Consider the following 27,673-nt stretch of genomic DNA (forward strand, 5'->3'; position numbering starts at 1 on the left):
GCACAAGCGCAACGATGTCGTGTAAACATACTGCATCGTCATCCCCTGTCTCTGAGCCTATACTTGATCTATAACCCTTTAAGACCTGGTTATATGGCTATGATGAAATTCCTCAATCCCTTGGCCTGACATATTGGTCGCTTTACCAAGTCATCTTGCATACATATCGCATTTTAGCCTACCATAGGGGAAAATATGCACCATTACTCCTGGATCCCGAAAGGCTGGTTGAGCGCTTATATGCATGCCAGTGAGCGTCAAGCAGTATAACTTCAGTGTTGCCTTTAAGGAAGACCTGCTTATAAGACCTAATTCTTTAGGTGAGGATCCACCAGTACCTCTTCGAGCACCGCCATATCATGCTTGCAGAAATGTAGCTGCTGTTGCCCATCAGTTTGAAGGTAGGAAGCCTAATCACCGTTCACTCCGTTAGTATATTGTTTAAATTTCATCATTTAAGGGAGAACAGCCAGCCATGTTGGTTTTCAACCCATTTGGTATTTGGTATTTCCTTGACACGGTTTTGCAATTACATTTACCTCCTTTGGTCATTGCAGCTCTACTGTTGGATTATTTTTTAACTACCCCGGGCATGTGCCACAGGGTAGTTGTATCACAACACCGCATGTCGCGCATTTGTGGAGCTTTCTATGCTTGAGATAAATTGTCTGTCAGAAGCATATCCATTTGTATAATCACTCGCTTGTTTTTATCCTGGTTTGGACTTCTTCCCACTTTGCAATGTTTTAATCAGCGTCTTTCTATACTTCTACGATTTACCCTAAGATACTGACTATTGCTAAGCTGCCTCTAACGATATTCATGGCACGGTCAACTTTACTCCGCTTCCCGGAACTTTTCAGCAAGAATCGGAAATACCCGGTCAAGGGCGAAATGACCCCTGTGAAACGGATTTTATCCCGAGTGAGAACAGCCCACCCGAATTCAAAGAAGAAAAGGGGTTCACAAGGCAGTTATTTGGACTACCTCTAAGCAACCAACGACCAACAGCCGCTTCTGAAGGCACTCATTTTGTTCAGAAACCTGTATCACGTGCGGAAATGGAGAACCCGAGGGAGTTTCAAATTAATCAAATCCGCCGTAGGTTCAGCCCGAAGGAGCGCCATGACGCTCATGCCACTCATCTGACGTTCACTATGAAGCCATCGGACCCAGACTTTTCCTACGATCTTACCGGCCTAGACTGTATTTTAAGAGTTCCTGCGACCTATCCAGCCTATGGTGAACCTTCTCTTGAAGTGAGCAACGGCAGTCTAGATGCGAGTAAGAGAAAGCTTGTGGAACGAAAGTTCAAGCAAGTGTCGAAAGATGTCAAGTCTGGTAACCTATTGTATTGCATGAATGCCCTCGACAGGCATCTTGCAAATCTTCTTTCTGCTACTCCCGTTCCGGATACATATGATCCCCCATCTGCGGAAAGGTTACGCTCTACTATGAGTTTCGAATACAAAACGCCTTCTGATAACCAGAAAAACAAGAGGGTAGCCAGAGTATCAGAAATAGGAGATCCTCAGAGAAGAATGAAAGAGGTTGGACAGTTAAAATCCCGTCTGGGTACACATCCTTTATTCCTAGCACATTCGGACCAGGTCAGTTTTACGATTGCTATCAAACCGTTTCAACCGATGCAGCTCCCAAAGGCCCTCCGCAACATAAAAAGCATAATCTTGATAGTGCCGTCAAATTACCCCGGAGAGCCATGTCGAATCAAGATTCCTGACATTAATGACAGTTCTGCACGAGTGACAGAACAGGCATTCTATCAGCATTCCATGGATAGCCCGGGAATCAGTCTAACCGCTCATATTAACTACCTCGCTGCAATGATGCACAAAATGTCATACCAAGAACCCATTGAACAAGAGGTAGATCTTCATGAGGAATTAAGTGCATTATCCTTGGAAGAACAGCCTCATGACAAGTGGTCGCCACCATCGCCGCTCGTAAAAGCATCCCAATTAACTACCGTTGACGCAAAGCCCCAAAACTCGGAAGGCAAATCACATATTCAAGTTATCCCTAGGCCTCCCGAGTGGGAATCTCCTGATGAAACTGACAGTGAAGAAGGTGATGATGACACAACTGCTGAAAATCATGCGCATTTTGGGAGTGGCCGCAAGGTTTTAATATCGTGCCCGGCACTTGAACTTCAAGGGGTTGAATTGCTCGAATTAAAGAGTTTGTCCCTTACTCTTAGATGTGCCCGGTGCAAGCATTTACAAGATATGAAGAATATAAAAATCGGGGAAGATGGCCACAGTACCCCTCATTATAGGGTTGAAAGCTGTCGAAAATGTTCAAATCGACTCAGTGTAGGTAAGCAAAGATTCAAGGGACTATGACTATGAGGTTAAAGGTGGCATTTGCTGCTGCAATTATCTTAGTTTTGGCCTATCTCGGTGTTTTCATTCATATATCTCCTTTACTAATGTTGCAATATCTCCTAGGCTTTCACCGTGAGCTCATGCATAACGGATCGAACCGTGCGGGCACATTAACACTCGAAGGATGCATTCCTTCCGACCTACTTCCAAGGTGAGAAAAGAAATATCCTACCTTTTGAGAGGAGAAGGGAGAAGTGAAGGCTACGGCCCGTTAAATCCCCTCCTCCCTCATACGTCATACAAAACCATCATAGGCTTGTGGGACTTGGATGGAGCCTGGCTAATCCATACGCTTAGCAATTTCACTCCGACCTGTTCGAAATGTTCCACCACATATCCTGCACCGGGCGTCACAGCCTTCCAAGGAGATGCTTCCCTGACATTTTGCCGCGCCTGTCACCAGAAGATGAGTACGTCCTGTCTTACGATGAAATGCACTTATTGTCCAATCTAGTCTTTGCCCGCCATAGACGGGATCTCCTATTGATCAGCAATATTGGTCTGTTGACAACTTACGAATCGGGGTGTTGAATGATAGGTTTTAAACTTCCTGATCTTAAATTTTTACTCGTCGGTGATGTTCAAGGTAAGTCAGATGGTGTCCTGATCTTTATTTATTCCGTCTTCAACATTAATACCCTACTACTGGCCTGATATCAACTCCTGGTTGTGCCCAATCTCATATCAGCCTGCTACGGACACCCTCATACCAAGTCTCTGGGAGGCAAATTTCTGGGCATGGATAACCCCCAACTACAGGTCATCTTGTTGATCTTTTAAGGTCTGACGGGGAAGATTTACTTTCCCAGGTTGCATTTTTGCCCAGTCTCAATTTTATATGCCAAGTTAAACATTCGATTTTTATATTTATTTATTTATTTTATTTTCGATCTGTGACTTTCTTGGAATACCAACGCGTGCCTTCCCTTTGGCCTCTAACTATAGTTTCGGAACGCTAACATTCATCAATTCTAGATATTTTACGCCCAGGTCGGCAACACAAAAAGGTTCGAGATCGGCCCGCAAGCCAAAATTTTACCCTAGATGCTTCTCGAGACTCTCCTTCCCTCTCCCCTTCTCCTTCTCCTACTTGTTCTTTGTCTTTCCCCACCACACACAAGAAAATATATTGGTTGAACACACTGAACCGCTGGTATGCTGACACTTTCTTTTTTTATTTCCTCTTTATAGCGGAATGAACTGTTGGGGATTACTTCAGGGAGTGAGCTACCTCGTCGAGGAGCATGTACTCATTATAGTAAGAGTTATAGGTGGTTTAGGTGAGTTTCTAAGCATTCCTACCTTATTATCAGGATCTACATCCGTTTGGTATTTTTTATACCTGGTTGGCTGTGAATATTCCTAACGCTGTATTATAGGTTTAGTTGCTGCTCAAGAGTGTTTCCGTGTGATAGGTAATTGTTTTTATATGACCATAAAGAGCATGGTTTACATATTCAAATAACATCATCTAATTGCTTTCGTCAAGGTGTCATGACGCTTCATCCGACCATCCGAACGAACATGCGAATCGAATGATCTGGTATACATTGCCCCTTATCTAGCAGCACGGTGAAAATTTGATTTCACAATTGCTAGTGATCTTTGCTAAATATTTATGTCTTCATCAATGTAGCGGTTTCTGCTCTCGTGAGCAGTTGTATCGGCCGGAGAATTGCGGTCTATGCAAGTCTTTGCTTGTTGATAGAACTTCCACCGGCTTTTGGGAGGGAGGCAAAGGTACTAGAAACAAGCAGCTAATGAATAGGAAAGGTAGGTGGCTATTCTGGATGGATAATCGTCCGTTACCATCAAAATGATTATGCAGAGAACTAACGGTTTTCCCTATGTTTAGATCCAAGAAAATATAAGCGGCCACAACCAGCTGCACCAGGCCCCTCGCGTATCAGATAACTGCCAAGCTGGTGTAAATTCCTAGCTCGCCATATCATAATTGCCCCATCGGGTCTATGACACCAATAATTATAACATGTTATTTGATTCGTTTCTGGTAGGGGAGGTCGAGGGTTGGACTATCCTAGTGTACAAGGTCTTTTGTCTTGTGATTCTTTATGTATATATATGTTTTGTTGCCAGCATCAAATATTCAGTATAATATAGTTTGACTAGAAGTGTTACCTTAACTAGATAAATTTAACCGTATCTTCTATACGCACTTTCACTATTGAGATAAAATATGTTATCATAATTTGATTAATAATTTTGGCGCAACCTAGTCAGCATCTTCTAGAACTACTCATCGCTCTATAGCTACAATTAATTTCCCTTCAATAATGTGATATTAGCGTATACAGCCGCGAGTGATGGTTGGGTAAGCATACATGCTAAACGATGATAAGTAATTGCAAACATATCGCGCCGGCATTGAACACATTAGTCTTAGATGTTCAGAGCTTCTTTCATCATCTGGATGTCTGACCAATCGGCCTTCTGAATACGTAGTATCCTTAGCTTTTTGTCTCCTAGTTGGCGGTTTGAAAAGTGTTGTCTAGGAGGTCTAATTCTCAAATGTGAGCTATTGTCTTGCGAGAGGATGCCGACAACTCTACACATTTTGGGTGACTCCGCTCTGTGGCCCGGGATACCCTGTATAGAATTAAAATTTCCGCCATGGACATGAAAGCGGCTAGTCTCGCAGTCAGTCAAAAAGTATCTACCCACTTGGTTGAGATAGCTACTATGTTGCCATCCGCTCCATTCTCCCACTAGTTGGGGAGGATATGTAGGGAAGAATATATCCGAGAAGGTAAATTTTTGGATAGGTCCGCTGCGGTAAGATTCGGTCACAAATGCATAAAGTTCCACCAAGGTAGTTCTGGGAACAGGCTTCTCATTTCTGATAACCGGGGTATTATGGAAAGCAAGAGCTTCACCAATGCGAAAATGTGTCCGCAGGAAAATCTGGTCTGAGCTCAACCCTTGAACTGCAGATGGTTCTGTTACATGAGAAGGAAACGTGCGGCGAATAAACGGATCAAGTTTAGTAGACTAGAAATGCATCGGGTTGGGGGTGAAAAATCAGTATCCTTTACATAAAGATCACTCACTCATTTTTTTTTTTTTTTTTTTTTTTTTTTTTTTTTTAAGAGGCAAAACGGTGTGTCGACGTACCTTTGATCTATGGCTGCGATGATATTTATCTACAGTGGACGTATTGTACGTGCTGGTTCTCCCAAAACGAGGGTTGATATGTAAAGAAATGTTGACATCCTCAAAATTTTGACTCGATGTAGAAGCTCCGTGTGTAAATGTATTTTTATTTTCGTAGAACGAACGAATCCCTGGAGTTCTATTATAATCGTCCATTCCAGGAATACGATCAGTAGGCCTATAAATTGGATTGATACTGTTGCTTGAGTGGTTATTGCGGGATGCCACTGACAGGGGTTCTATTCTACACCTCATATTGTTATCGGTTGAAGTGAATTCAGAAGCCCTGGCTTCACGGTGACTTGCGACTGGCCAAGTACCATCATTTATAGGACTCTAAAGTCAAGACTCAATTAGACTAAAAATATCTTGGTATGAAAAGAGAGACAGAAAGGGAAAAGATCGCAGAGAGTCAATAAAACTAAAGCAAAAGAAACATGAGTAGATGATGGCGGTCTTACAGTAAATTCATCGTCTACAGGTATATCAGAAGATACAAACTCTTCCCTCTTGCCGAGATCCGGGTGAGATGAGAGTGACTCAGGTGATGCATTTTGAGGGGATATGTATGTATCCGTTGGACTAGCATATATGTCCGTATACCTTGGCGAGATGGCCATGGTGGCTTTCTTATTGAAGGCACAATGATATGGCAAATCATTTTTCATTATATCATCTGCTTTAGCAAATGAAGTCTCTACACCTTCAGTAGAGGTCAGTTCATCGGAATTCCAGTGTTCCATAGTTCCAGTTGGATGGGTATCTGGGTATCCACCGGACAAATTCTCATAATTGACAAGATCGACTTCCATATCTAATCTTGTGGTAGTACATATATCGGTAGTACCAATGTAGGCCTCCTGTGAGTAGGTTATTGAGAAGATATAAATGGTTATTAGAAGTTGTATTCTTTATGGTTCAAACAACTTATCACAGAAGTTTGATGTTCAATTAGACTGATTACCTAAGAGAATACTAAACCTTATTACATAATCCTCCCTTTGCTATCAGCTATCATGGACACAGGGTCTTGCAACGGACAGCAGACCTTGCTCAACTCCAGAGAAACAACGAGAATACGAAAATGTCATATGCTTTGGCTTCAAAGAAACGAAAGTTTCACCGTGTTCTAGACTCCATCTCCCTCGGAGCCTCTCAGAAACCAACATCAGCACAGCAATCCTCATCAGGCAACAAGCTCATGCTTGACGGAACAGCACAAATAAACCCTTCAATAAAACGTGTTCGATTATCAGGAAGTGATAATTCCGACGATTCACCCGTTCTACTCTCAGAAAAAGCAATCTCCCGGCATTCGACGCCTTCCACCGCATCTTTACGACCTAGCTTTGTACCCTGGGACCGCGAGCGATTTTTGGAACGACTAGAAACGTTTCGCAACGTTGAACGGTGGAAGCCGCAGCCAGACACTATAAATGAAGTCCAATGGGCAAAGCGAGGATGGTCGTGCACCGATAAGAACCGAGTTGAGTGCGTTGGCGGGTGTGGCCATTCTGTTGTTGTTAAGTTGCCCGACGATATAGATGAGCTGGAAGAATACGACAGTGAAAAGATAGCAGATCGGAGAGAAGTTCGTACGTGCTTCCAATTATAACCGATTTGAACTAGCCTCACTTTTACTGATGGTCACAAATGTAGGAGCCCAATTGGTCCTCAAATATCAAAATCTAATTGCTGAAGGGCATGCTGAAAAATGCCCTTGGAGGAAATCTGGTTGCGATGGTATTACGCGTCGACATGAGCATATATTTTATTAGGATCTTACTAACATATTGATAGACTCCATACATCGTTTGCCATTAACTAACGCAGAGACGACATTACGGAATCTCCAGACACGATATAAAAATCTCGTATCAGCCGGTATTAGGCTTCCACCGATAAGTGTTCTTATCTTGCCTGAGAAATTTAACTTAGAATCAACACTGGCCTTCCTGCCACCCGGAATCCTTGATAGTCGCGCGGAGATAAGTGAACCAGCGAATTCTGTGCCAAGTAGTGATACAGAAGATTCCACGGAGAAGACATTACCAGCTCTTAATAAGGCCGCATTTGCTCTTGCGTTCTTCGGATGGGATATCGCTGGCGAAGCAAACGCTGGCTTGGCTGGCTGTAAGGCGTGTTTCAGGCGGTTGGGACTATGGATGTATACGCCAAGGGAAGATGGAAGTGATCCTCTCTACTCTGAATTAAATATTGTTGGTGAACATCTGGACTATTGCCCTTGGATAAACCCTGGATCCCAGAGCGGAAACAAGTCTGGGCAATGCGGCTGGGAAGCCCTAGGCCGTGTGGTGGAAAGCGAACATCGACGGTATACGTGGTCTAAAAATAAGCCGCTGCAAGCTGAACAAACCTCGTCAAGCCAAACAGAAAACATCCCTGAGTTATTAGATGAGGAGACCAGAAAGACCAAAGACAGGGAGTGGTGGGCGAAGCTTTTGCGCGTCCGACAGGTCCTTCAACCAAAGGGAACTAAAAAGACAAAACTAAAGTGAATTCCAAGCTATGATACCCTAACTGAGTTAATTTATTATTTACCATAATATACAATATATGCCAAATCTGCTTGTAGTCACTTTGAAAGCGATTAACGTATCCCAAACATTCCTAACCGAGATTCCCAAGCTGATGGATAATATTAGACGCGATAGACGCGTAGCCGGCGCATAAGTACCATCCGCGGCTATTTTAAACTTCAAGTTTGCGAACAAGTTTGCGGTTTTGTCCTCACTTCAACAGTCCAACTGTACCGTATCTCAGACAGAGCTGCAAGCCATTCACAGTTAACAAACCCCATTGTAACTTCTAAACTCATACGCCCTCGGTGGAGAAAAGACATCTTCTGTGGTTGGGCCATAGCCATCCGCATCGCAAGCCAGGGCCACACCAATGGAAGCTCCAACCATAGAAGCTAACGGGAAGTCCTCTCCTCCAGCTACCTCGGAGCTGCCACAAACCCAAGTTAAAGAAACGGATGGATCTACTCCTTCGACAATTGAAACCCACGGGGACGTGGTAGACGGTATCCGGAATACCCAGAATGCCCAGAGCCCAAATGAGAAGAAAAGAAAGCTCACTGAGAGCGAACAACAGCAAGACCAGACGAAACAACAGGAGCACCAACCGCGCTCTAAACGACGGAGACAGGAAGAACGGCTACAAAGGAATAGAAAACGAGGAAAGACACCTCCATCTGCTTATTCTCGCCGCGATGTCCCCGTACCTGAAACGAGACGATCCCCTTCGCCGATTCGCCGCACTCCCTCCCCCGATGCGCCAGTTCGACAGCGCAAGAGGCCCGGTGGAGGTGCAAGGATAAACGCTGCAAACATGGAAGCTCTTAGGAGAAGGCAAGAGGAAAGAGACCGCCAACAGCAAGCTGAAGCTGAACAAGCTGCACATGCCCGCGGGGTTCATGATGTGGTGAGGCAGCATTATAATGCTGTCCCCGAACGTGGGCGAGAATGGCGAAAAACTGAGAGCAAGATCAAGGGTCTCCGCAGCTTCAATAACTGGATTAAAAGTTCACTTATCCAGAAATTTTCCCCAAGTGAAGACTTCTTAGCCAGGCATAATGACAGGGATTTGGCTGGTTCCGCTTCTGTAGCGCCAGAGGAAGAGAAACCTCTCCTGATCGTTGACCTTGGATGTGGCAAAGGTGGTGACCTAGGTAAATGGCAACAGGCACCTCAACCTGTGGAGCTTTATGTTGGCTTGGACCCGGCAGATATCTCCCTTGATCAGGCGCGCGAACGATATATGCAAATGAAGAATCAACGAGGCCGGGGACGCCGAGGAAACCCGATCTTTCACGCTCAATTTACTCCAAAAGATTGCTTTGGTGAATCACTTGCAGATGTCCCTATAATCCAACGAGTTGGAATTGATGAGTCCGTTGGCCCTGGAGGCTCAATGATGAGCTCTCGCTGGGGTGGAGGGGGGTTCGACGTTGTAGTGTCGATGTTTACGATGCATTATGCTTTTGAAAACGAGGTCAAGACCAGACAGATGCTTAAAAATGTGGCTGGATTACTCAAAAAGGGAGGTCGATTCATTGGGGTCGGTCCTAACTCAGACGTAATTAGCGCAAAAGTTGTGGAGGCGCATAAAAAACGCAAACAAAAGGAAGAGGATGCGAAGAAGAAAGCGAACGAGGAGCCAGAGGATGGGGAGGTAGAAGATAGTACGGATGTGGTTGAATGGGGGAACAGCATCTACCGTGTGAAATTTCCAGGAAAGACCCCAGAGGACGGTGTGTTCCGTCCTGCATTCGGCTGGAAGTATTTCTACTTTATGGAGGAGGCGGTCGAGGAAATCCCGGAATACGTTGTACCATGGGAGGCATTCCGAGCGTAGGTTCTCACCCCCTACATTTTTGGATTTCATTCTTGCTCATACACTAGTACAGACTAACCGAAGATTACAACTTGGAGCTTCAATACCGAAAGCCATTCTTGGATATATGGCGAGAAGAAAAGGATGATCCTGTCCTAGGACCACTCAGTGAACGTATGGGCGTTCGATCTAGAAATGACGGCTCCATGCTAGTGAATGAGGATGAACTAGAAGCAGCAAGTATGTTTGCTGTACTCCATTCTGTCTTGGATCCCCTGCTAACACCCTCGTCCAGGTCTATACCATGCGTTTTGCTTCTACAAGGTGTAGCTGCTGACTCTAGGAGATATTTGTATACTATCTAACGTCAATCTTGAGTGTTTGAAGCAGTCACTCTTGGATCGATAATATAACTTTAAGCAACCATCTATTATCATTCTGTTTTATCAAGTTCTAGAAGACAATAAGAAGCAATGATATAACTACTATATCGGGACTAGCGCCTTCGCGTCGCGCTCTTATCAGATCTTAGAGTATTTTTCTCCAACATCAAATAGCATCGACACTCATTCTAACGCTTCGAATGACTGAACCAACACACTTCTCTTGCGATATTGTCTATCTGAATCTACTGCAATGTCCCGTACTACGCAGCGGGCTAGCACATCGGAAGCTATGGGTGCACCGCTTGAGCTCCCTCCCTACGAACCCCAAATAGCGCCGCTTACAGCCAACGCAAAGCGCAAGGTCGACACAGTGATTAAATCCTTTCATACGCGCCATTTGAAGATCCACTTAAGTCATGCTACGGGAGCGCTATCAGACTCCGTTGGGGACACCAATGACAGGCTCACAGAGGCCAAGGGTCGCCTGGAGAAATTGAAGCGGCGGAGGAGGGAGAGAGAGGAAAGGCGCCAAAGGGAGGCGGGGGAGGAAAAAGATAACGAACCTGGTGACAGAAATGACAGCAGTGCTGAGCGTCAACGGGAAGCAGAAAATTTTGCGCAGAGAGAGGAAAAACTGGCACAGTTTGAGCTGCTGGTTAAGAATACCACAGAGAGATTGGAAGGGAGCATGCGGAGCCTTATTGACACGGAGGTACAAGCGGATAAAATGCTTGACCTTCTTTCGACCATAGTGGCACAAAATTCTGAGGAAGGACCGACAAAACCTCATCCTAGAGCTCGACGGGCAAGACGCTACCGAGACGAAGAAGACAGTGATGCGGATGATGATGAGCAGGGCGAAGAAGCCGAACCACCTGTTGAAGTAGAGGTTATACCGGCATCTCGCACGATTGCGGATGGACTAGCCGAGAAGAAAAGGGAATGGGAATCACTCTCCCTCGCACAAAGGTACTGAAAAATTCGATACTTTTGCAAATATGCCTTATGTGTTAACATGCTGCTAGATACGGGACCAACAACAGCTACAGGCAATTCTATCGTGTTCTTCACGAGTCAAAGTACTCTGCGATGGATGTTCCCCCATTGCCTCATCCATCTACCTGGTTTAAATCTTTGGATGCGTCACGAGAATCTAACAGTCAAAATAAAAGGCGCAAGAAGAAGCGATCCCAACTTGCTCAAACTGAAGAGGGTGCGATGGACGAGGGTGGTGTCGATGATGAGGGCCTGCAGCCTTCATCTTCGGGTGATGAAAACAATAACGAGAGTGAAGAAGATGACGATAACGAACATGATGAAGATGACGAAGAAGATGGAGAAGATGGAGAAGGGGGAGAGGAAGAAGAACCCACCCGAGAGGACATGCAGGATGCTTCTTCAGATGATGAAGTTATGATCAATTCTGAGAAGTTCTCAATAACTTGTCCACTTACTCTACAACCTTTCAATGAGCCGGTTAGCAGCACTAAATGCCCGCACAGCTTCGAACGATCTGCTATCGAGAGCATGTTAAACCGAAGTCGTCAGAACACCTTTGTTCCCTTACCCAATGACAGTTCTCGTGGGCGAAATATACGATGCGTCAAGTGTCCTGTCTGCAATGTTTTGATTACAATGCATGATCTAAAGAGGGATCCTGTATTGATAAGACGGGTGAAGAAGGCCATACGCATGGCTGCAGCGGAAGCGGAAGAAAACAACGATGAAGATGGTGGTGAAGGCGAGGATCTTGAAATGGATGAAGACGACAGTGTCTTGATGAGGAGGAGCAAAGCAGCGAACGGGGGAAGACGGGTTGTTGTAAAGAGCGAGAGGACAAGATCTCCATCCCGTATCCCCGATACACAGATGGAGTAGTGAAAGCTTTAAAAATATGGTCTTAATTAGTTGGATATAGTTATAAAAACGAAACTGACTAGCAACTGAAATGACATTAACAACGATAAGTGATGTTATACCCGAATCCGGGGTACTAAAATCCATGAATAACGAACGCAGACTCATTGTGAAAGTAAGAGAAGCAAATACAGCCGAGAACAGCAATCCTCCTCTTTCATGATTCTTTAGACCATAAGAATGTCATGAGCTCCCCCTGACTCCGTGGTTCAAAGTAAGTATATAATTGGTCTTCGAAGTCAGGCTAATGCAGGTAGGTGTGCAAGCTTCATTTCTCACATCCGTTCTTCATTACTTCTCCTCCTGCTTCTTCTTCTTCTCGTCCTCCCAGGAACGGAAGTTCCCACAAATTCATTCCTTGTAACAATGTTGCTAGTATCCGTATATAAACGCTGATTGATGATGTTCCTTAGTGTTGTTGTTGGTGTTGGATCTTCCGTGCATGAACCGGTGGAGAGCCTCATCTTACATAAGGGACGAAGTGGATACTTGTCACTCAACAGCAGTTCAAATTCTTTAATCGAACAACATCAAGTGATCAGGTTAAGGTAGTCGACGACGATGAGTGTTATCATGCTGATTCAATGTTATTAAGAGGACTATGTCTGTGTCAAAAGGAAAGGAGACTTACGCATGTGGAGCAATGCGAACATAATATGTTCCGAAGCCGCGGTAGAATCTCAACCAGCCCTCCTCACGAATGACCTTCGCAGCACAATCGAATACCCCCTTGTATGGCAGGACACCGGTCTTTGGATCCTTGGTTTGCTTCTGAAGTCTGGTCTTCACAAAGTCGAAGGGAAGAGACATGAAACTGGCAAAGAAGCCGGCAATGGCAGACGCCGCAAACGTCCTGTTCTGTGCCGAGAGGTTGGTGTGAGTCTGCAGCTGTGACTTGGCCTCCGAGAAGAAAGTGAGCTGGCCAAAGTTAAGGGCCATGGCTCGAACAACGGTTGGGAAGGCTCCTGCCCATAGGGCCGAGATGCCTTCAGTCCGCGAGATACGCACCAACGCATCGACGACGGAGGTATAATTTGCACGAGAAGCAGCAGGCTTAAGCCCATCGGACTGCATGCGGATGAGGGCAAGGTCGGCTGGATTGCCTATCATGGCTGCCAGACCACCGGCAGAGAGACCTGCTCCCGCACGCTGGACGAAGGTTACCTTCTCTCCTCTGGAGGCGGCCCGGCCGTTCAGTATGCCCATGAAGGTATCGAAGAAACCCAGACGAGCGGTGGTGTAAACGGCCTGGCGGAGCAAGCCGGCTGAAAGACCCGTGTAAAGATCCAGCACGCGGCCCGAGGCAATGATCTCGCGGGCAACGCCTATGGCACTGGGCTTGGGGCCGGTCTTGACACCCTCTCCCGCGAGCTGGAGGCGGACCTTGATCATGTCGATGGGCTGGATACACGCCGTGGCCGTCATCCCGGCTACACCACCGTTGAAGAAAGGGAGAGCAGCCCGGATGAAGGGAGAGTTGCGGAAGGAGGATGTGGAGGAAGACGAGGGCGAGGACATGGCTGCTTTCGTCTCTGTGGCTGCTTTGGCTGCTGCAGAGGTCGCCGTTCCTTTGAGAGGAGAGGCCATGGCTATAGCTGTGACGAGACTGCTGCTGTAGATGGTGAGAGGGGGGTGGAGATACGTTCCTGGGCGCAATATATATACACGCAGGTGTGTATATATCAGCCGGCAAAAGTGGAGGTTGGTGTTGTTGGGGTAGGTTAGGTAGGTATCTATGTATAGATAGCTAGCTAGGCGAGGCGATACTCCGTCACGGCAGCTTGTGGTTCGTTGCCCATTGGCCGCACAACACGACAGCACAACGGCCAGAGAAGAATACTGCTATCTCCCGTCACTCGCAGGCGTAGCAGACGAAGCTGACGATGGCTCTACAGCTCGAGGCAAAGACAAAAAAAGGGCCAAACCGCGGAGTCGCTGGCCGCTCCTGGAGGAGAGCAGTCAAGTCACATGACGGCACGTGTCAACCCCGCTCTAAGTAGCTAGTACCTCTGACTAAGCAGGCCCGCCATACTAACGGCGGGTACCTGGTACTTCCGCTTTGGGCACGTCATAGCAGCGCCGTCGAGACATCAAGATATCAAGATATCAACAGCAGCGCGCAGCCTGTCCGGAGGCAGCAGCTACGGCATAGCTAACTCGTCGACCGGGCAGATGAGGCTACTCAACAGTCGAACTGTTGGTGAGCTAGCAGATAGCTCCTCGCCAGCTCGGATAATTTGGCCGCGGAGGCACAGCTTACCACGGCATAGCTTGGTCCAACAGGCCAACAACCATCCTGCATCTGCCCCGTCTACAAGCTGGGCCCGTGTCGTCCTCATCGATATCCCGAAGCTCAGCTGGCCCCGGATACTTCTGCTCTCCTTTCCCGCGGCCACGGAAAACCCCTTGGACTCAGGGTCATGTTTTTGGGTCAATGGCGGACGTCGAGCGAGCAAGCAGAGGCGACGGGCGACGGATGATGGGATAAGTTACGTAAAAAAACAAAACATGGGTCGGGAGAATTAAATATAAGCTATCTCGTCGATAGGGATGGATGTCCTGTACGGTGCCGCCATGTCTGGATCTCCGTTCTTCACAGCCTGCCCAACGGTGCCCGTCTGGTACATGGGAATGGCCGACGCATCGCGATTGGGAGAGCCCCTGGCTGAGCCCCTGGTTTAGCCCGTCATCCTCCCCATCTCTTTTCTAGGGGCCGGGAGGGTACCGGCTCTCAACCTAACAGGAGTGGTGTTCGACACTAAACAGTTCGATTTCCCACACTTCGATGGCCTGGTTAGAGGTATGTGCGCTGTGCATACCAGAAGTCTCGGCAAGCTTCCGTTCTGCTTACAATGATAGTCCTTCTGGCTTCCCATGTATCAGGCATTATTAGTTAACGTGTTACCTTCTGCGTTGCGGACTGGACCAGGTACCTGAGGAACAGAAAGCGGGTATTTAATAATGGTTACGCGGAATTGACATCTAAGAATTGTTCAGAATCAACAACTGCTAAAGTACTCCGTACTAGTTAGCTATCTAACCTGCCTCTTTACAGTGGGTCAGCGGTTGGTCGGGAAGTTAAGCTGGCTTTCTCTCTGCATTTCTTCCTTCATCTTCTCCCTTTGCAGCACGATTCTCTTAAATTCGCGACTGATGGTCTATTTTTCGTCATCAAGGCATCGGTTACCTGCGGTGGCTGACATAACCAGCTAGTTTCTTCCTCCCTCCATGGTCAGCTTGGATCAAAATCCAAATGCAAGTCGTTTCCAGACTCCCTCCATGTCCTGGCAGAGCGTTATGAACGAGTCGTTTTGCAATTGCTGGCATACCCACGACTCGATCAGATCGGATCGTTCGGCGTTCGGGCGCGAAGCGTAGCTCGACAGATCTTCACGGGTAAATGGAAGGAGGCCTGTGCTCTTGGAGCAGCCGATATCCTTCTCTCCCGCTACTGCACCATCTGTGGTGGTGATCGTGTCTTTTCTCACCCCGTGTTTGCCCCCTCCCTTCTGCGGCGAAATGCTCGGAGATGGAAGGAGGGGCCTTGCAATGTCACGGCCAGATTCACCTTCTTTCTCGCCTTCTTTGCCCCTCGTTAGACTGTGGCTGGCTTGTTGTACGCTCGGTCCTGCCATTAACGTATGTGCTGTTCTGGCTACGTTCTCTGCAGCTGCTGGGCAAGCATTATGCTGGCCACCTCTTCCCTGACCAACTCTACCTGTTTTCTTGGGGCTGGGAACCCCTGATGGAGATCTTTCAGCAAGCCTCTTCTTTGCCTTTGCAAATGGCAGGTCTCGCTTCGGTGGCAGAAGCTGGCTAATAGACTCTGAAGTGAGGAAAGTTGGCGCTGTTGATGGCCGAGGAGCTGATTCTACCTGTGCTTCTGCTTCTGACTCTGCTTGTGCATTTGTCTGTGGCGGCTTTGGACAATGCGACTGTGCCAGGACCGAGCTTGAGCGAGCCATAGGTAGGTTTGGCAGAGTCATTGATGACTCCTAATTTACACGGTTATTTCACCCTCGACTAGGCTTTACAGAAAGAGGGAGTACTTACCATTGATGATGGCCGCGTTTCTGCGAATGCTGATGAGGCCGGTCGAGTACTCAATCCATCCGTATAATAACACGAAGGTGTTATTATTGATTCTGGAGTTGGCGGGACATTACGAGGGTCCGTCCCTGCATACCTGGACCTTAGTGCTGGAGTTGTATATGGTAACATCTGTACCGCTGATGACGGCGGCTCGGTTATCGGGCATTTTGCTTCTTTTAGCACAGCTATGGCTTGGTTATAATCTCCTGCGGAGGCAAATTTCACTTGGAACCGACGAGTCTAGCAATGTTAGCCCTGTAAAATCGACACCAAAGATAGCCCGTGTAAATACCTGGTTAGCAATGGACGGATATCGTATAGCTAGACATGGAGTCTTCACAACGATGGCCACTGGCGCCTTAGCATCCCCCGCAGATATAGACGCTCCTCTCTTCGCGAGTAATCCCAGATCAATCTCCTCCTACCCGCATGCCATACCCAGTCATATTAGCCATTCCTCCGGCCACACCCACGAGCTTCATTCAGGTGGACATACCAACACCTCCCGCCCTTTCAAAACTTTCAGCAGCTTGCTCTCCCTTGTCCACTTTGAGGTCTCGTCTCTTACACGTATAGCAGAGAAACTGACCGACAGGTCGGAGCCACCAGATAGATGTGTCCACGCTAACGGAGCGGTACAGTCCGCAGACGTAGTAGTATACGAGAACTTGAGGATTGGCAGATTCAGCATTCCGTCGTGAAGTGCGGTGGAGGGAGGATTGGAGTAAGACATGCTGTCTTCTCCCTGGCTGTGACAAGCAGAATATGTCTATAAGAGTCAGCAATAGCCTCTATTTTTTCCTGTGTTATCTTGTCTTGATGTGTTCGGTAAATTCTCTTATCATCTTAGCTGTCGGTGATGGTGTTTCTGGGCCATTTTGCAGGTGAAGTTCTCTCCCCGCCATCTGTATCCCAAAACGGAAGACACTTCGACTTCAACGTCAACCTCACAGATTTCACATAACGATATTAGGCAGCTTCAACCAGCCGCCATACATCGTTTCCTGCTACTTGGAATATGTATTTTATTTCCAGTCTCTTGATATGGAGTTGGTATTCAGGAGATCTTCAAGACATCTCGCTTGTGCACTCTGGTGACTACTACTACTACGAGTAGTAGCCCGGATATCAAACAGCATGCAGGAAATAGTTCATCAGGTAAAACTGTGGGCCACCAGCATGTCTATCTCCTCGAAATCACCTCGAGGATATCCTCTCCGCGGACATATGGGCACCAGTGCCGGTCTCATCGGCAACTGGAATGTGGAATCGAGCTATTCTGCTATACCGTAGACATTAAGCTGAGCTACCCACGGGATACCCAGAAGAGAAACTCGACATTCATTGATCATCCATCACTCTTTGCCACCGTACATAACGGCAGAGTACTGTCTGAAACAAACGCAAGAACGACAAAGTACAACTTGGTCGATTTCTATGTGTCATGACGGCAGATAGCGAAATATCCAAGCCAGGTAGATCCTTTGCTCTTGATCTGGATGAACTTCACTAGAATTGCGGGAATACTGGATGAAGTCTAAACCAGGGATTGGGTTGGTAGTATTGGGCTCACAACCCTAAGCAGGGGTGTCTGACTGCATTCCAAGACCATGGATGAGGAATAAGGCGGTCCAGGGGCAAGATCACGATGCATCGTCTGATCATGCATGAAAATCACCTGAGAAAGGCAGACGGCGAACACCGCAATACTGGTTGCTTTTCTTTGAAGAGCAAGGAGGGTATAGATAAGCATACTGGGAGAGTTGGATCTAAGTGGAGCTGGCGGCTAGGGTATCTATATTTCTGTTTGTCTCAATTTTTTTCTATCTAGGCTTCTCTGTCTCGCTATGAACTGCGTGTGAGTGAGTGTGTGTGTGTGGGTCAGATCATAAAAACTTCATCTATCTGTAAGAAGTCCCCTTCTATGATGGGCCTTGATAGGTATGAAATATGAGGTATTTAGATATGTGTTCGAGTCAGGACTGTGTAGACCATTTCAGAAACATGAAACAGCTTTGCTGTGCCGCAATTCATGTATAGCCAACTTTGGTGGGTGGGTATAACGAAGTCTGCATTAGCCGTTCTAAGTGATGGAGTTCATCACTTAGGAATTATCATGGAGGCAAGGCAGAATTTAGGCCCATCAGACCATACCTCCATCGAGACTATGACTTGATGCTAACATTTATCATGGCCAAGGAGAACGAAAGGAAAAAAAAAAAATGAAAATGAAAAACACCTCATAGGCCAATGCATAAGCGTTGTAGTTATGCATGATATGATACAGGCCAATCTTTATTCTCAGGCTGCGGCTTCTTGCATCGTGGTGCCTATGCATTCACATGGGAAATTTTCCGTGCTAGATGAATGCAAGAGCAACGCATGGTCAAGGGAGCATGGCCTTTTTCGAGACAAGTTACATTATTTTGCCATTTCCTGCCTCGTAACACCATCTGTGATGTTTGAGGGGCTGGAAAGGAACTAGGGTAATATCTGCCATGTAAACAGAACATGGCAGCACAATGGAATCTGAAGCGGTCACAGATATGCTAGTCTAGCAGACTAGACGTTTTCCGGCAATACTAGATGGAGGGGGGCCAAATCTAGTGATCAATCACACCAGGGAATCAGTCCTATGAATAGCACTAAGTGGACCAGGCCAGTAAGGAGAGCAAGAACTCTAACGTCTGTTGCGTGATAGGTGCTAAAGACGAAGGAGAACGCCATCATATCCGGTATCGGGCCCTGTTCTGTGCCCAAGGAAGATAGAGGCAGTAGTATGGAGCATTGTCAGTGACCATAGCTTGAGACTAGTGCTTCCGGATTAGGATGAGCCTCCACAAGGCTTGTTCTAAACAAAGTGTGGCATTGGAGTGTCATATCCTGCGGCAGAAGAAGCTAAATAACTGATTCGAGGGGTTGGATCAGCCTTACCTGGGGGTAATCATAGGAGGAGAGGTCCACGGAAACGATACCCGATTAAAGGCAAAGCATGAGGGGAAGGGGGTAAAAAAAAAAATAAAAGAAACCAAAATAGATATTCGGCACCGGTGTCTATTAGTTTGAGTATGTGATAAGCCGAAGTTATCTGAAGGATGTGTGGGTAACCAACAAAAAACGACAGTCTTGGCTTCGTTGATGTGATGGTTCCCGGCGGTATGGCGATGGGTATATACATAGTGGTTTCCATCTAAGCCGCAGTGCTACGGGGCTTGTTGTTGGCTGCCCCGTGGAGGATATTATCTGCATATGTAGTGAAACGCGGTTGGTGTGCAGCTAGGCGAGCTCGTAGGTTACGCAAATGGCATGTTTTTCCATAGCTAGAGAGGTTCAACAAGACATACGCCATTATCATCGATGCCCCATAGTAAAGTCATATGGGGACAACAATGGCGCTAGTTGGGGCAAGAAAAAAGTAGCTTTTGATGGAGGGCAGGAACCATTCCTATTCCGTGGCCTTTCTAAAAGGAAACGGATAGCCTTATTGGGTTGCTGATTGGGTCGCTTATAGCGGTCGTCTTCAGTTGTAGGATGGCTTTGTTCCGTTTTTAGTATAGAGCTAGAAGGACGGTGGAATGTTCCATAAGGGGGCTTGGCTGGACCAAGCATCTGTCATCTCTTCTTGACAAGATGTACGGACGGGCTGATATCTGTCTGAAAAAAAACTAGCTAGTTTAGTTGGATGAAGAAAGTCGAGATGTTGATTGTTCTTTTTGACTGTGCCAAGTTCTGATCCAAGGTTGAACGAGTTTAGTTAACTTTGGCCCCGAAGTGGGCAAAATTTTGGTGCAACCGACGGGATGTTGATATCTTTTGGAGAAATTTGGGCGCTAAGGTGAAAAACAATCCATCTCACCCCTCCCCATGCCTCGTCAGCTGGTTTCGATTGATCGTCTTGGGGGAGGGGTTGGTGACGGAAGAGGCTTGTGCCTACTCATCAGGGCCGGCCGCCGCTCGCAGTGAGTTGTGCTTTGCTCCGTAATTCCCCAGTGGCGGAAGGTACAGTAATGTCAACATGAAAAGGACGTGCGCCAGCAGGAGAGATGCGCTGAGGTGTTTAAAGAAGACGATGCGTATGTAGATCGCGGAGTTGGATGTTAATGTTAATTTGGATCTGGGGATCGGACATATGGTAAACTTGTTAAGCCGGGGAGTTCTGGTAATCCCAGCCATTGCTTGCATGCAGTGTGCAACATTCGGAAGCTTAGGAAGACGGCCAGCCTGTCTTCACTCGGCAGCAGGCGACTTCTTCTGAAAAGAAAAAGGTAAAAAAGAAAAAAGAGAGAGAAGAAGAAGAAGAAGAAGAAGAAAATAATGGCAGTTGGACGGACTAGAGAGTTTGAAAGTTTGAAGTATGCAGGTTAGGACTGCAAGGATTCATACTTCTGTCTTTCTCTAGAGATGACTAGATGATGATGCCAAGGAGCATATTCCGAAGAGCCTGGCGATAATCTGCGCAAGGATCAAGACGAAAGACGAACTGTCGATCAGGAAATACGAGCTTGGGAGAATTCTTCAAAGCGGATAGAGGGAGACTATCCCCCAAGCGTACCGGGAACCTCGCAGTTGGATAAAGAGAGAGAGAGAGAGATAGAGGAGAAAGGGGGTGGATGAGTTTCCAAGTGGCCGGAGCGAAGGTCAAGGGAATGTCACAGGCATACTCCGTAGAAGGAGAATAAAATGCAATAATGTGGATTGCAAACTGTGCCAGGCAAGGGGGGGAAAATGGAAGCGGAGGAAACGGGGCTCAGGCAGGATGAAAGTTTCATGCCCTGTTTCCGGGCCTTCGACATCTTGGAGAGAAAGGCTCGGTGCGAGAGGGGGAAATGCATGGTAGTTTCTGATACTAGCGCAAATCATCTTTACGGCGCCCAGGAACGAACCATGGCCAGCAGAAGAGGGCCTGTCGGTTATTGTTGTGTAGGCCCGTAGTTGTTGTCGTCACGAGTATGGAGTAAGTAGTTGAACATCCGCATTCACTTTCAACCCCTTTAGCGCTGTTCTTGAGGCTGAGCTGGCAGTAGTTATGCAGCTGTTGCCTATAACTATGTATCTGCTTCCAGTGCTACTATGTATAGCATTGCTGTGTGCTGGTTCATTCTCTCCCAAGAGGAAGAATGGGAGACGGTATCTCTCCTCTCTCCTCTCTCCTCTCCTAGTAGACAACAAATCCGATGGCGGTGGATCAGATATCGAAGTCTCCTAAAGCGGCTATCGGCTTGTTATCCCTCCCCACCTCTCTCGTCTCCAGGACCCAAGGACAGGAGACTGATGCAAAGCCTCCAACCTTTTTTTAATAGCTCAAGGTTCTCAGGAAGGTTCGCAAGACGCTTGCCTCCACTTTTTTTCCTCTTCGAAAGGGGGCCAGCAGGCGCAAAAAACGATGCCAGAGAGTATATACGCTATGCCCATCGTAAGAAAGCAATCCCAACATCGGAACCAGGCGGGGTGTGGAAGGAAGATGTAAGTATGTATGTATGTACCCTGGTGGGTGGCTTGGGAGGGCCAAAACAAAAAGAAAAAACAAAAAACAAAAACAAAAAAAAAAAATCCCCGATGACGTTCAAGAAGCCTTCTCCATCCCCCTTCCTGATGCCGAAGCATAATAATAAAATGTAACAAGGTCGATGTTGTTGTTTTATGCTTGCTTTTTGTTTCGTTGAGAGGCCAAAGAAGCTGGCCTAGCTACGGCCAAAAGCGGAAATCCCATGGAAGGCTTCTGGAATCCACAGTCCACAAAAGCCCCATGCATTGATCCAATGAGGACCGGACAGCGCGGACAGGGAGGGAGGGATGCTGATGCTGGTGTTGATGCTGGTGCTGATGATGCTGATGATGGTGCTTGAGAGACGCTGGAGCAGGGGGGAGAGGACAGGCCTCCGAGTCTCTGAGTCTCTGGTCTCTGGTCTCTTTGCTTCTTCTGCTGCTTCGAGATATCCTTTCTGAGTCCATCCCTGAATCGCCAAGAGATCCAGATTTGCTGTTGATTTCGCCTTGAGGTGGAGAGGTTGCTCTCTTCGTCATGCTGCTGCTGCTGCTGGCTTCGTCGTCGTCGTCGTTGTCCGTATTTGCTTCTTTCTGCTTCTCTCTGGTAGACTTCGTAGTAACTAGTAACTAGTTAGTTAGTATAGACCGGGCGGGATGGTTATGGTTATGGGATGTCTGTCAGCAGAGCGGCAGGGAGCCTGTCTGTCCCATGCTGCGGGATGGGACATTGACCCAGGCTCGGTCCGTGAGACAGCCAGCAACGGAGGCCGCAGACAGACAGACAAGAGGATGGGTAGAATATCTCCCGTATCCATGAATTAATCCTGCCTGGCTTTCGATTTGGGCGAGACAGGCAAGACGACCACCCAATCCATCCGTAGCATCCAGACCCTCCTGTCACTCCTGTCCCATCCTGTCCCATCCTGTCACTCCTGTCCCATCCTGCCCCATCCTGTCACTCCTGTCCCATCCTGCGTCCATCCGTAGCATCCAGACCCTCCTGTCACTCCTGTCCCATCCTGTCCCATCCTGTCACTCCTGTCCCATCCTGCGTCCGTCTCTCTAGGTTCTTCTGCTTCTGCGTTGGAAAAAAAGGGCCCCATAACTCCCATGGAGCAAACCTAATAATAAGAGCGGCCCAGGGATCGAGCAGTTCAGTTTCTGCACCGCAAGAACCGGCGGAAAACTGAAAACTTAGCAGTCCTGCTCCAGCTTCTTTGTCCCCCAGACCGCAAAGCCCGTCGCCAGTCCCTGATAAGCTGCTTGGTTTCGTCTCTCCGCTGGGCGCTGCGTCTGGCGCTGGCTTGTGCCTGAGGTTCGGTCGGCTGTCGACTCGTCGTTGCTTTTTCCTTGCCAGAGCCAGCAGAGCCAGCAGAGCCAGCAAAGAGAGAGAGAGAGAAAAGGAAAAAGGACCCAACCGCCGGGTCAGCCAACCCTCGATCGCGGGCGAGCAGCAGCAGCAAAGCAAGCAAGCAAGCAAGCAAGCAAACCTCCCCCCCCCAGGCCACCGCCAGCACCGCCAGCACCGCCAGCATCAAGCGACGCCGCCGGTCGAGACACAAAGAGGCCCCCAGGATATATTAGACGTCCCTCCCGCCCTCCGCTGCCTCCTCCTCCCCCCCCCCCAGTCGAGTTCGATGTGTCTGTCTACCTCGCCGGCCGCCTCTCTTCGTCTGCACCGTCGGTCAGAGTCCCGGCCTCTATAGCCCTCGCTGCCTCGCTGTCTCGCTGCCTCTGCTTCTGCCTCTGCCTCTCCTGTACCTGTCTTCCTCTTTGCTATCTTCGCCTCTGCTCTCGCTGCTCTTCCTGTCTGTCTGTCTGTCGTGTGAGAGATACTATGGGCCTCTACTGCCGGATTTCGTGATCACTGCCGTCTCTCTCTCTGTCTGTCTGTGGGATCCTCCATCTCCGCCAGCTCTTCCTCCCGTCTCTCCTCCTCCCTCTTCCTCGTCCTCGTCTTACTCTACTGCTGTCTCCTGCAAGCCATCTTTTTCTTCTCTACTACTACTATTACTACTCTCTTCCTCCCGAACTCCAGAGCAGCAGTTCAATTCGGTGGCTATGTTGATTGACGGCGAGAAATGGGCGTGCGATGCTTGTATCCGGGGCCATCGCGTTAGCACCTGCAACCACTCGGGTAAGCCAGACTCATCTACTACTACTACTACTACTACTTCTTCTTCTTCTTGCCTGCTAATATGCTCTGCCTACGCCTGTAGATCGCCCCCTGAGCCATATCAACAAGAAAGGCCGGCCAGTGTCGCAATGTCCTCACTGTCGTGGCCTACGCAAAGCCCGGACAAGCCACGCAAAGTGCGAGTGCGGCGAGAAACCACACAGCAAGGCGGATTGTCCGCTGAACGGAACCGCTGCTGACGGCCAGAGTGAGCATGCCCTTCCTTGACCTCGTCATTTTCACCGCTTGTGAGGCACCCGGGTCTGATACTTGTTTTTTTATTTAGAAACCGCTGGTGGCCGAAAGCACTGCTGCTGTGGACATGGCGGCCGCTGCACCTGTGCGTCCAAGCGAGACTCGAACCTCGAAACCGTGCCCGAGACCGGCCCCGTCGCAGCGGCAAGACGGTCTACTGTCTCTGGCGTCAAGAGACCGCATATTACCACCTCCAAGAAGCAAAAGGAAGCCAGCAAACGGGTCCATCCATATCCGCTGCCTCGCTCCCGAACCATCCATGGGACCGCTGACCTGGCTCATCTGTCGATGGACCACCTGAATGAGGGATACGGCTCTCAGGGCGTCTCCGCGTACCCAGACCTGGTCACCAGTGCCCCTCGTCCTGTACGGAGAGTCAAGTCTGAGAACGGCTCCCCGGTCGCAGAGGTGTCTGACATGAAGGCACAGCTCTCCCTCGACATCCCCTACCAGCACTTCCCAGACCAGATGGGCCTGTCAATGCCCATCTTGGACTACCCACAACAGTCTCCCGGGCTATACTACCCGTCAGATATCGATTTTGGCTTTGAGGCGGCGATCTCAAACGGGCCGTCCATAGACTGGTCCACCTTTGATCTGCCGTACGGCTCTGACGCATACACCGCAACCTACAGCCAGCCAGCCTCCTATGCCAGCTATGACTACAACACCACCACCTTCGGCCACCCTGGCCTGGCCCGCTCCTCGTCCGGAGACACCTCTGATGCCGACGAGCTGCTGCCCATCGTCGGCACCGGCTCCGAGGCCGGCATGTATCACCTGGGCAGCACGCCGCCCTCCCAGCTCGACCTGCCCTCCCAGTTCGCCATGTCTCAGACCTACAAGCCTGCTGCCATTGAGCCGGTCCTCCACGCAGCAAATGACGGCGTCGACGTCAACAACCATCACCAGCAGCAGACGCAGGCATATCCTGCCAGCGGAAGCCACAGCAGCTTTGTCGATGCCAGCAACGCCCCCATGATCATCCCACCCGCCGCCTACACCTCTGCCGGGGCAAACGAGCCGCTCTGGGTTTCGGCTTCCTACCCGGGTACCATGATGTCCCCGGTCTCCATCTCCGTCCCCGAGCAACAACAGCAACAACAGCAACAGCAACAACAACAACAACAGGCTCAAATATGGACTCGGTGAACACCCCGCCCACTGGGTCGCACTTCCACTCCGTCTAACGCATCATGCTAAAACACACATGAACGCCGATATGACTTCCCGAAGCGATAGAACGATATTTTAATGAACATAGATGTTTTTCAAGCTGGTTCCTCAAACCATCCATCTGGTGCCTCAAACGAACAAACCTAGCCTCCGCCCCCCTTTCCCCACCCCACCAAGCAACCTTCCCACCAGTGATGCATATGTCCTTTCCTCTTTTCTTGTCTGCCACTTTTTTTTATTATATATAGACCCAGGGGGAGGTGCTCTGTAGCGTTGTAGAGTATTTAGACCTTTAGAGCAATCGTAAATACGTCTTAGTCATCTTAGTCATCTATACACTTAGTCATTTCTTACTCATCTATCTAGTCATCACTTACTCATCACTTAGTAATGACTTCTCTTAGTCACTTCTTACTAATACAACATCAGGTGACCTCCCAAAGAGGCAACTCTCGCTCCGTTTTTCTTCCGCCAAAATAAAAGAAAAAAATCCGCTTCGTCTTTATTTTTTTCCCTGGACTTGGAAGCCAGCGAGCCTCGCATAAAACAATACCCGTCCTCCGCGTCGAAAGCAAAAGCTATCTAGATAATGCGCTCCGTCTGACGGGCAGGACAGAAGGAAAGCCGGCAGCTTCGCGTTCAGCGCCGTTGACAAAAGTTGGTTACTTGCTCCCCCCTTGTTGCCTCTGCTTTTTGGTGTCGCCGCGTCGGGGCGAGGACGGACGTCGTTGTCGTGCAATTGGCCCTGCTCGCAGGATGGGCCCTTTGCTGGAGCTGTCCTAACGACGCGCCGGGAGGCCCTGCAGGATGGACGTCCATGGCTCCCGGTTGACGCTGCCTGGTCTACGATTCTGGAGGCGGCCGTCAGAGGGCTATGAGCTGACCGTGTTTGACAGGCTACGAGAGAAAGAAACACTCCCGCCACGCATCGAGTACCAGCTTCGTGCGCGCGCGCCGCCAACCGCATACCCACACGGCACACATAAATACAACAGCGAAAAAAAAACAAAGAGGCTAGAGACTGAAGACCGTCTTGGATAACAGGGTACAGGTCCTGACTGGCCCACCATGAATTCTCGAGAGCACTCGGAGATCCCGCCAGCTCCGTCGTACCCTTCGCCCAACGCTGCTCAGATAGCGCAGGGCACCGTGTCTTACTATGCCAACCAGCGCCATCTGACCGCAGATGAGCTTCATTTGTCTGCAGAGCTGTCCCGCGAGGTGGCCGGGGCCAGCGTGGATGGCGGGAACGCTGCGTCGGTAGCTGCTGCTGCCACTGCTGCTGCGGCGGCGGCGAACGGGCTGCCCCATAGCCAGGGGATGGTGCTAGGCTCATCTGGGCCCAACGCTGACGGAACTGTGGGCGTTGACCAGCAGCAGGTTCGCCAGCAGCAACGACAGCAACAGCAGCAAGATCACCAGGTGCAGCAGCCTTCCCAGGGCCAGCAGCATATGCTTCAGTTCTCATCTACCCAGCAGTCTGGAGTCGACCCCAACCATGACTTGAGCTATGGGGACCAGAGCGCTCGCCGGAAACGCTCAAAGGTCTCTCGCGCATGTGACGAGTGTCGTAGGAAGAAGGTATGTCATTTTAGCCAATGCACGCCTATTTCGTGTGTATCTAATGTTCTTTCTACTCACTGATATTTTTAGGTCCGATGTGATGCCACCTCGGAAGCTGGTGTGGAGACATGTTCAAACTGTCGCCGTACTGGCGCAACATGCGAGTTCAGCCGCGTTCCAATGAAGCGAGGTCCAAGCAAAGGGTAAGTTTGTCCATATCCCTTGACTAGACTGTTCCGTCTAACTAACCTTCTCGACAAGATACATCAAGGAGCTGGCAGACCGTATCAACAGCCTGGAGACTCAAATGCAGCCACCAATGCAACCAGGGGATATGCACTATCAGCAAATGAACGAAGATGGCACATCTGGTCGGGGCTATCAGGACTTCTCTCCATCTATCGATAACCAGGGTCTCACTCGGAAGAGAACCCTCTCCATGTCTGAAGGACTTCCTAATGCCTTCATGCAACCCCCTTTCATCCAAGGCGCTCGGCCTACATCAGTAGGCGGATGGCCGGTGCAAGGACCAACGAAGGATGCAGCTCATGCAGCTGATCTAGCTGCCCTAGACGAATATGGTACAGTACAAAATGGAAGTACACGGGTAATGCAGCCGTTCTGGGCCCAAGAACTACCTGAATCTGCACAGCAACCCGCCATTAACCTAGAAAAGCTGGAATCCC

At 48.7% G+C, this 27,673-nt stretch overlaps 10 protein-coding genes across 10 annotated transcripts; 6 read left to right on the top strand and 4 right to left on the bottom strand.

Annotated features, from left to right (window-relative positions):
• Positions 1-195: 195 nt before the first annotated feature.
• TRV_00530 (uncharacterized protein) lies at positions 196-3,944 on the top strand (the record flags this gene model as incomplete). The annotated part of the gene is made up of 7 exons (XM_003025245.1): positions 196-250; positions 321-401; positions 805-2,337; positions 2,469-2,556; positions 2,703-2,815; positions 3,785-3,820; positions 3,895-3,944. 7 exons carry the CDS (start codon positions 196-198, stop codon positions 3,942-3,944), a joined length of 1,956 nt encoding a protein of 651 aa, XP_003025291.1.
• A 1,985-nt stretch (positions 3,945-5,929) lies between these two features.
• TRV_00531 (uncharacterized protein) lies at positions 5,930-6,388 on the bottom strand (the record flags this gene model as incomplete). Its single annotated transcript, XM_003025246.1, has 1 exon — positions 5,930-6,388. One exon carries the CDS (start codon positions 6,386-6,388, stop codon positions 5,930-5,932), a length of 459 nt encoding a protein of 152 aa, XP_003025292.1.
• Positions 6,389-6,660: 272 nt separating this feature from the next.
• Positions 6,661-8,095, top strand: TRV_00532 (uncharacterized protein; the record flags this gene model as incomplete). The annotated part of the gene is made up of 2 exons (XM_003025247.1): positions 6,661-7,167; positions 7,355-8,095. 2 exons carry the CDS (start codon positions 6,661-6,663, stop codon positions 8,093-8,095), a joined length of 1,248 nt encoding a protein of 415 aa, XP_003025293.1.
• A 394-nt stretch (positions 8,096-8,489) lies between these two features.
• On the top strand, positions 8,490-10,300 carry TRV_00533 (uncharacterized protein; the record flags this gene model as incomplete). Its single annotated transcript, XM_003025248.1, has 2 exons — positions 8,490-9,952; positions 10,009-10,300. The coding sequence occupies 2 exons, from the start codon at positions 8,490-8,492 to the stop codon at positions 10,298-10,300; spliced, it is 1,755 nt and encodes a 584-aa protein (XP_003025294.1).
• Positions 10,301-10,571: 271 nt separating this feature from the next.
• On the top strand, positions 10,572-12,199 carry TRV_00534 (chromosomal organization and DNA repair protein Mms21, putative; the record flags this gene model as incomplete). Its single annotated transcript, XM_003025249.1, has 2 exons — positions 10,572-11,290; positions 11,371-12,199. 2 exons carry the CDS (start codon positions 10,572-10,574, stop codon positions 12,197-12,199), a joined length of 1,548 nt encoding a protein of 515 aa, XP_003025295.1.
• A 666-nt stretch (positions 12,200-12,865) lies between these two features.
• Positions 12,866-13,825, bottom strand: TRV_00535 (mitochondrial dicarboxylate carrier, putative; the record flags this gene model as incomplete). The annotated part of the gene is made up of 1 exon (XM_003025250.1): positions 12,866-13,825. The coding sequence occupies one exon, from the start codon at positions 13,823-13,825 to the stop codon at positions 12,866-12,868; it is 960 nt and encodes a 319-aa protein (XP_003025296.1).
• A 1,655-nt stretch (positions 13,826-15,480) lies between these two features.
• Positions 15,481-16,496, bottom strand: TRV_00536 (uncharacterized protein; the record flags this gene model as incomplete). The annotated part of the gene is made up of 2 exons (XM_003025251.1): positions 15,481-16,233; positions 16,425-16,496. The coding sequence occupies 2 exons, from the start codon at positions 16,494-16,496 to the stop codon at positions 15,481-15,483; spliced, it is 825 nt and encodes a 274-aa protein (XP_003025297.1).
• Positions 16,497-21,968: 5,472 nt separating this feature from the next.
• Positions 21,969-22,632, bottom strand: TRV_00537 (uncharacterized protein; the record flags this gene model as incomplete). Its single annotated transcript, XM_003025252.1, has 2 exons — positions 21,969-22,437; positions 22,601-22,632. 2 exons carry the CDS (start codon positions 22,630-22,632, stop codon positions 21,969-21,971), a joined length of 501 nt encoding a protein of 166 aa, XP_003025298.1.
• An 822-nt stretch (positions 22,633-23,454) lies between these two features.
• On the top strand, positions 23,455-25,400 carry TRV_00538 (Copper fist DNA binding domain protein; the record flags this gene model as incomplete). The annotated part of the gene is made up of 4 exons (XM_003025253.1): positions 23,455-23,501; positions 23,524-23,954; positions 24,037-24,201; positions 24,280-25,400. 4 exons carry the CDS (start codon positions 23,455-23,457, stop codon positions 25,398-25,400), a joined length of 1,764 nt encoding a protein of 587 aa, XP_003025299.1.
• Positions 25,401-26,231: 831 nt separating this feature from the next.
• Positions 26,232-27,594, top strand: TRV_00539 (C6 finger domain protein, putative; the record flags this gene model as incomplete). Its single annotated transcript, XM_003025254.1, has 4 exons — positions 26,232-26,367; positions 26,476-27,005; positions 27,078-27,190; positions 27,249-27,594. Coding segments are annotated over 4 exons (1,125 nt in total), but the record flags the coding sequence as incomplete, so codon positions are not given.
• Between the last annotated feature and the right edge of the window lie 79 nt (positions 27,595-27,673).

This window comes from Trichophyton verrucosum (genome assembly GCF_000151505.1).
Source record: "Trichophyton verrucosum HKI 0517 chromosome Unknown contig00041_1.f1.exp, whole genome shotgun sequence".
NCBI classification, from domain to species: Eukaryota; Fungi; Ascomycota; class Eurotiomycetes; order Onygenales; family Arthrodermataceae; genus Trichophyton; species Trichophyton verrucosum.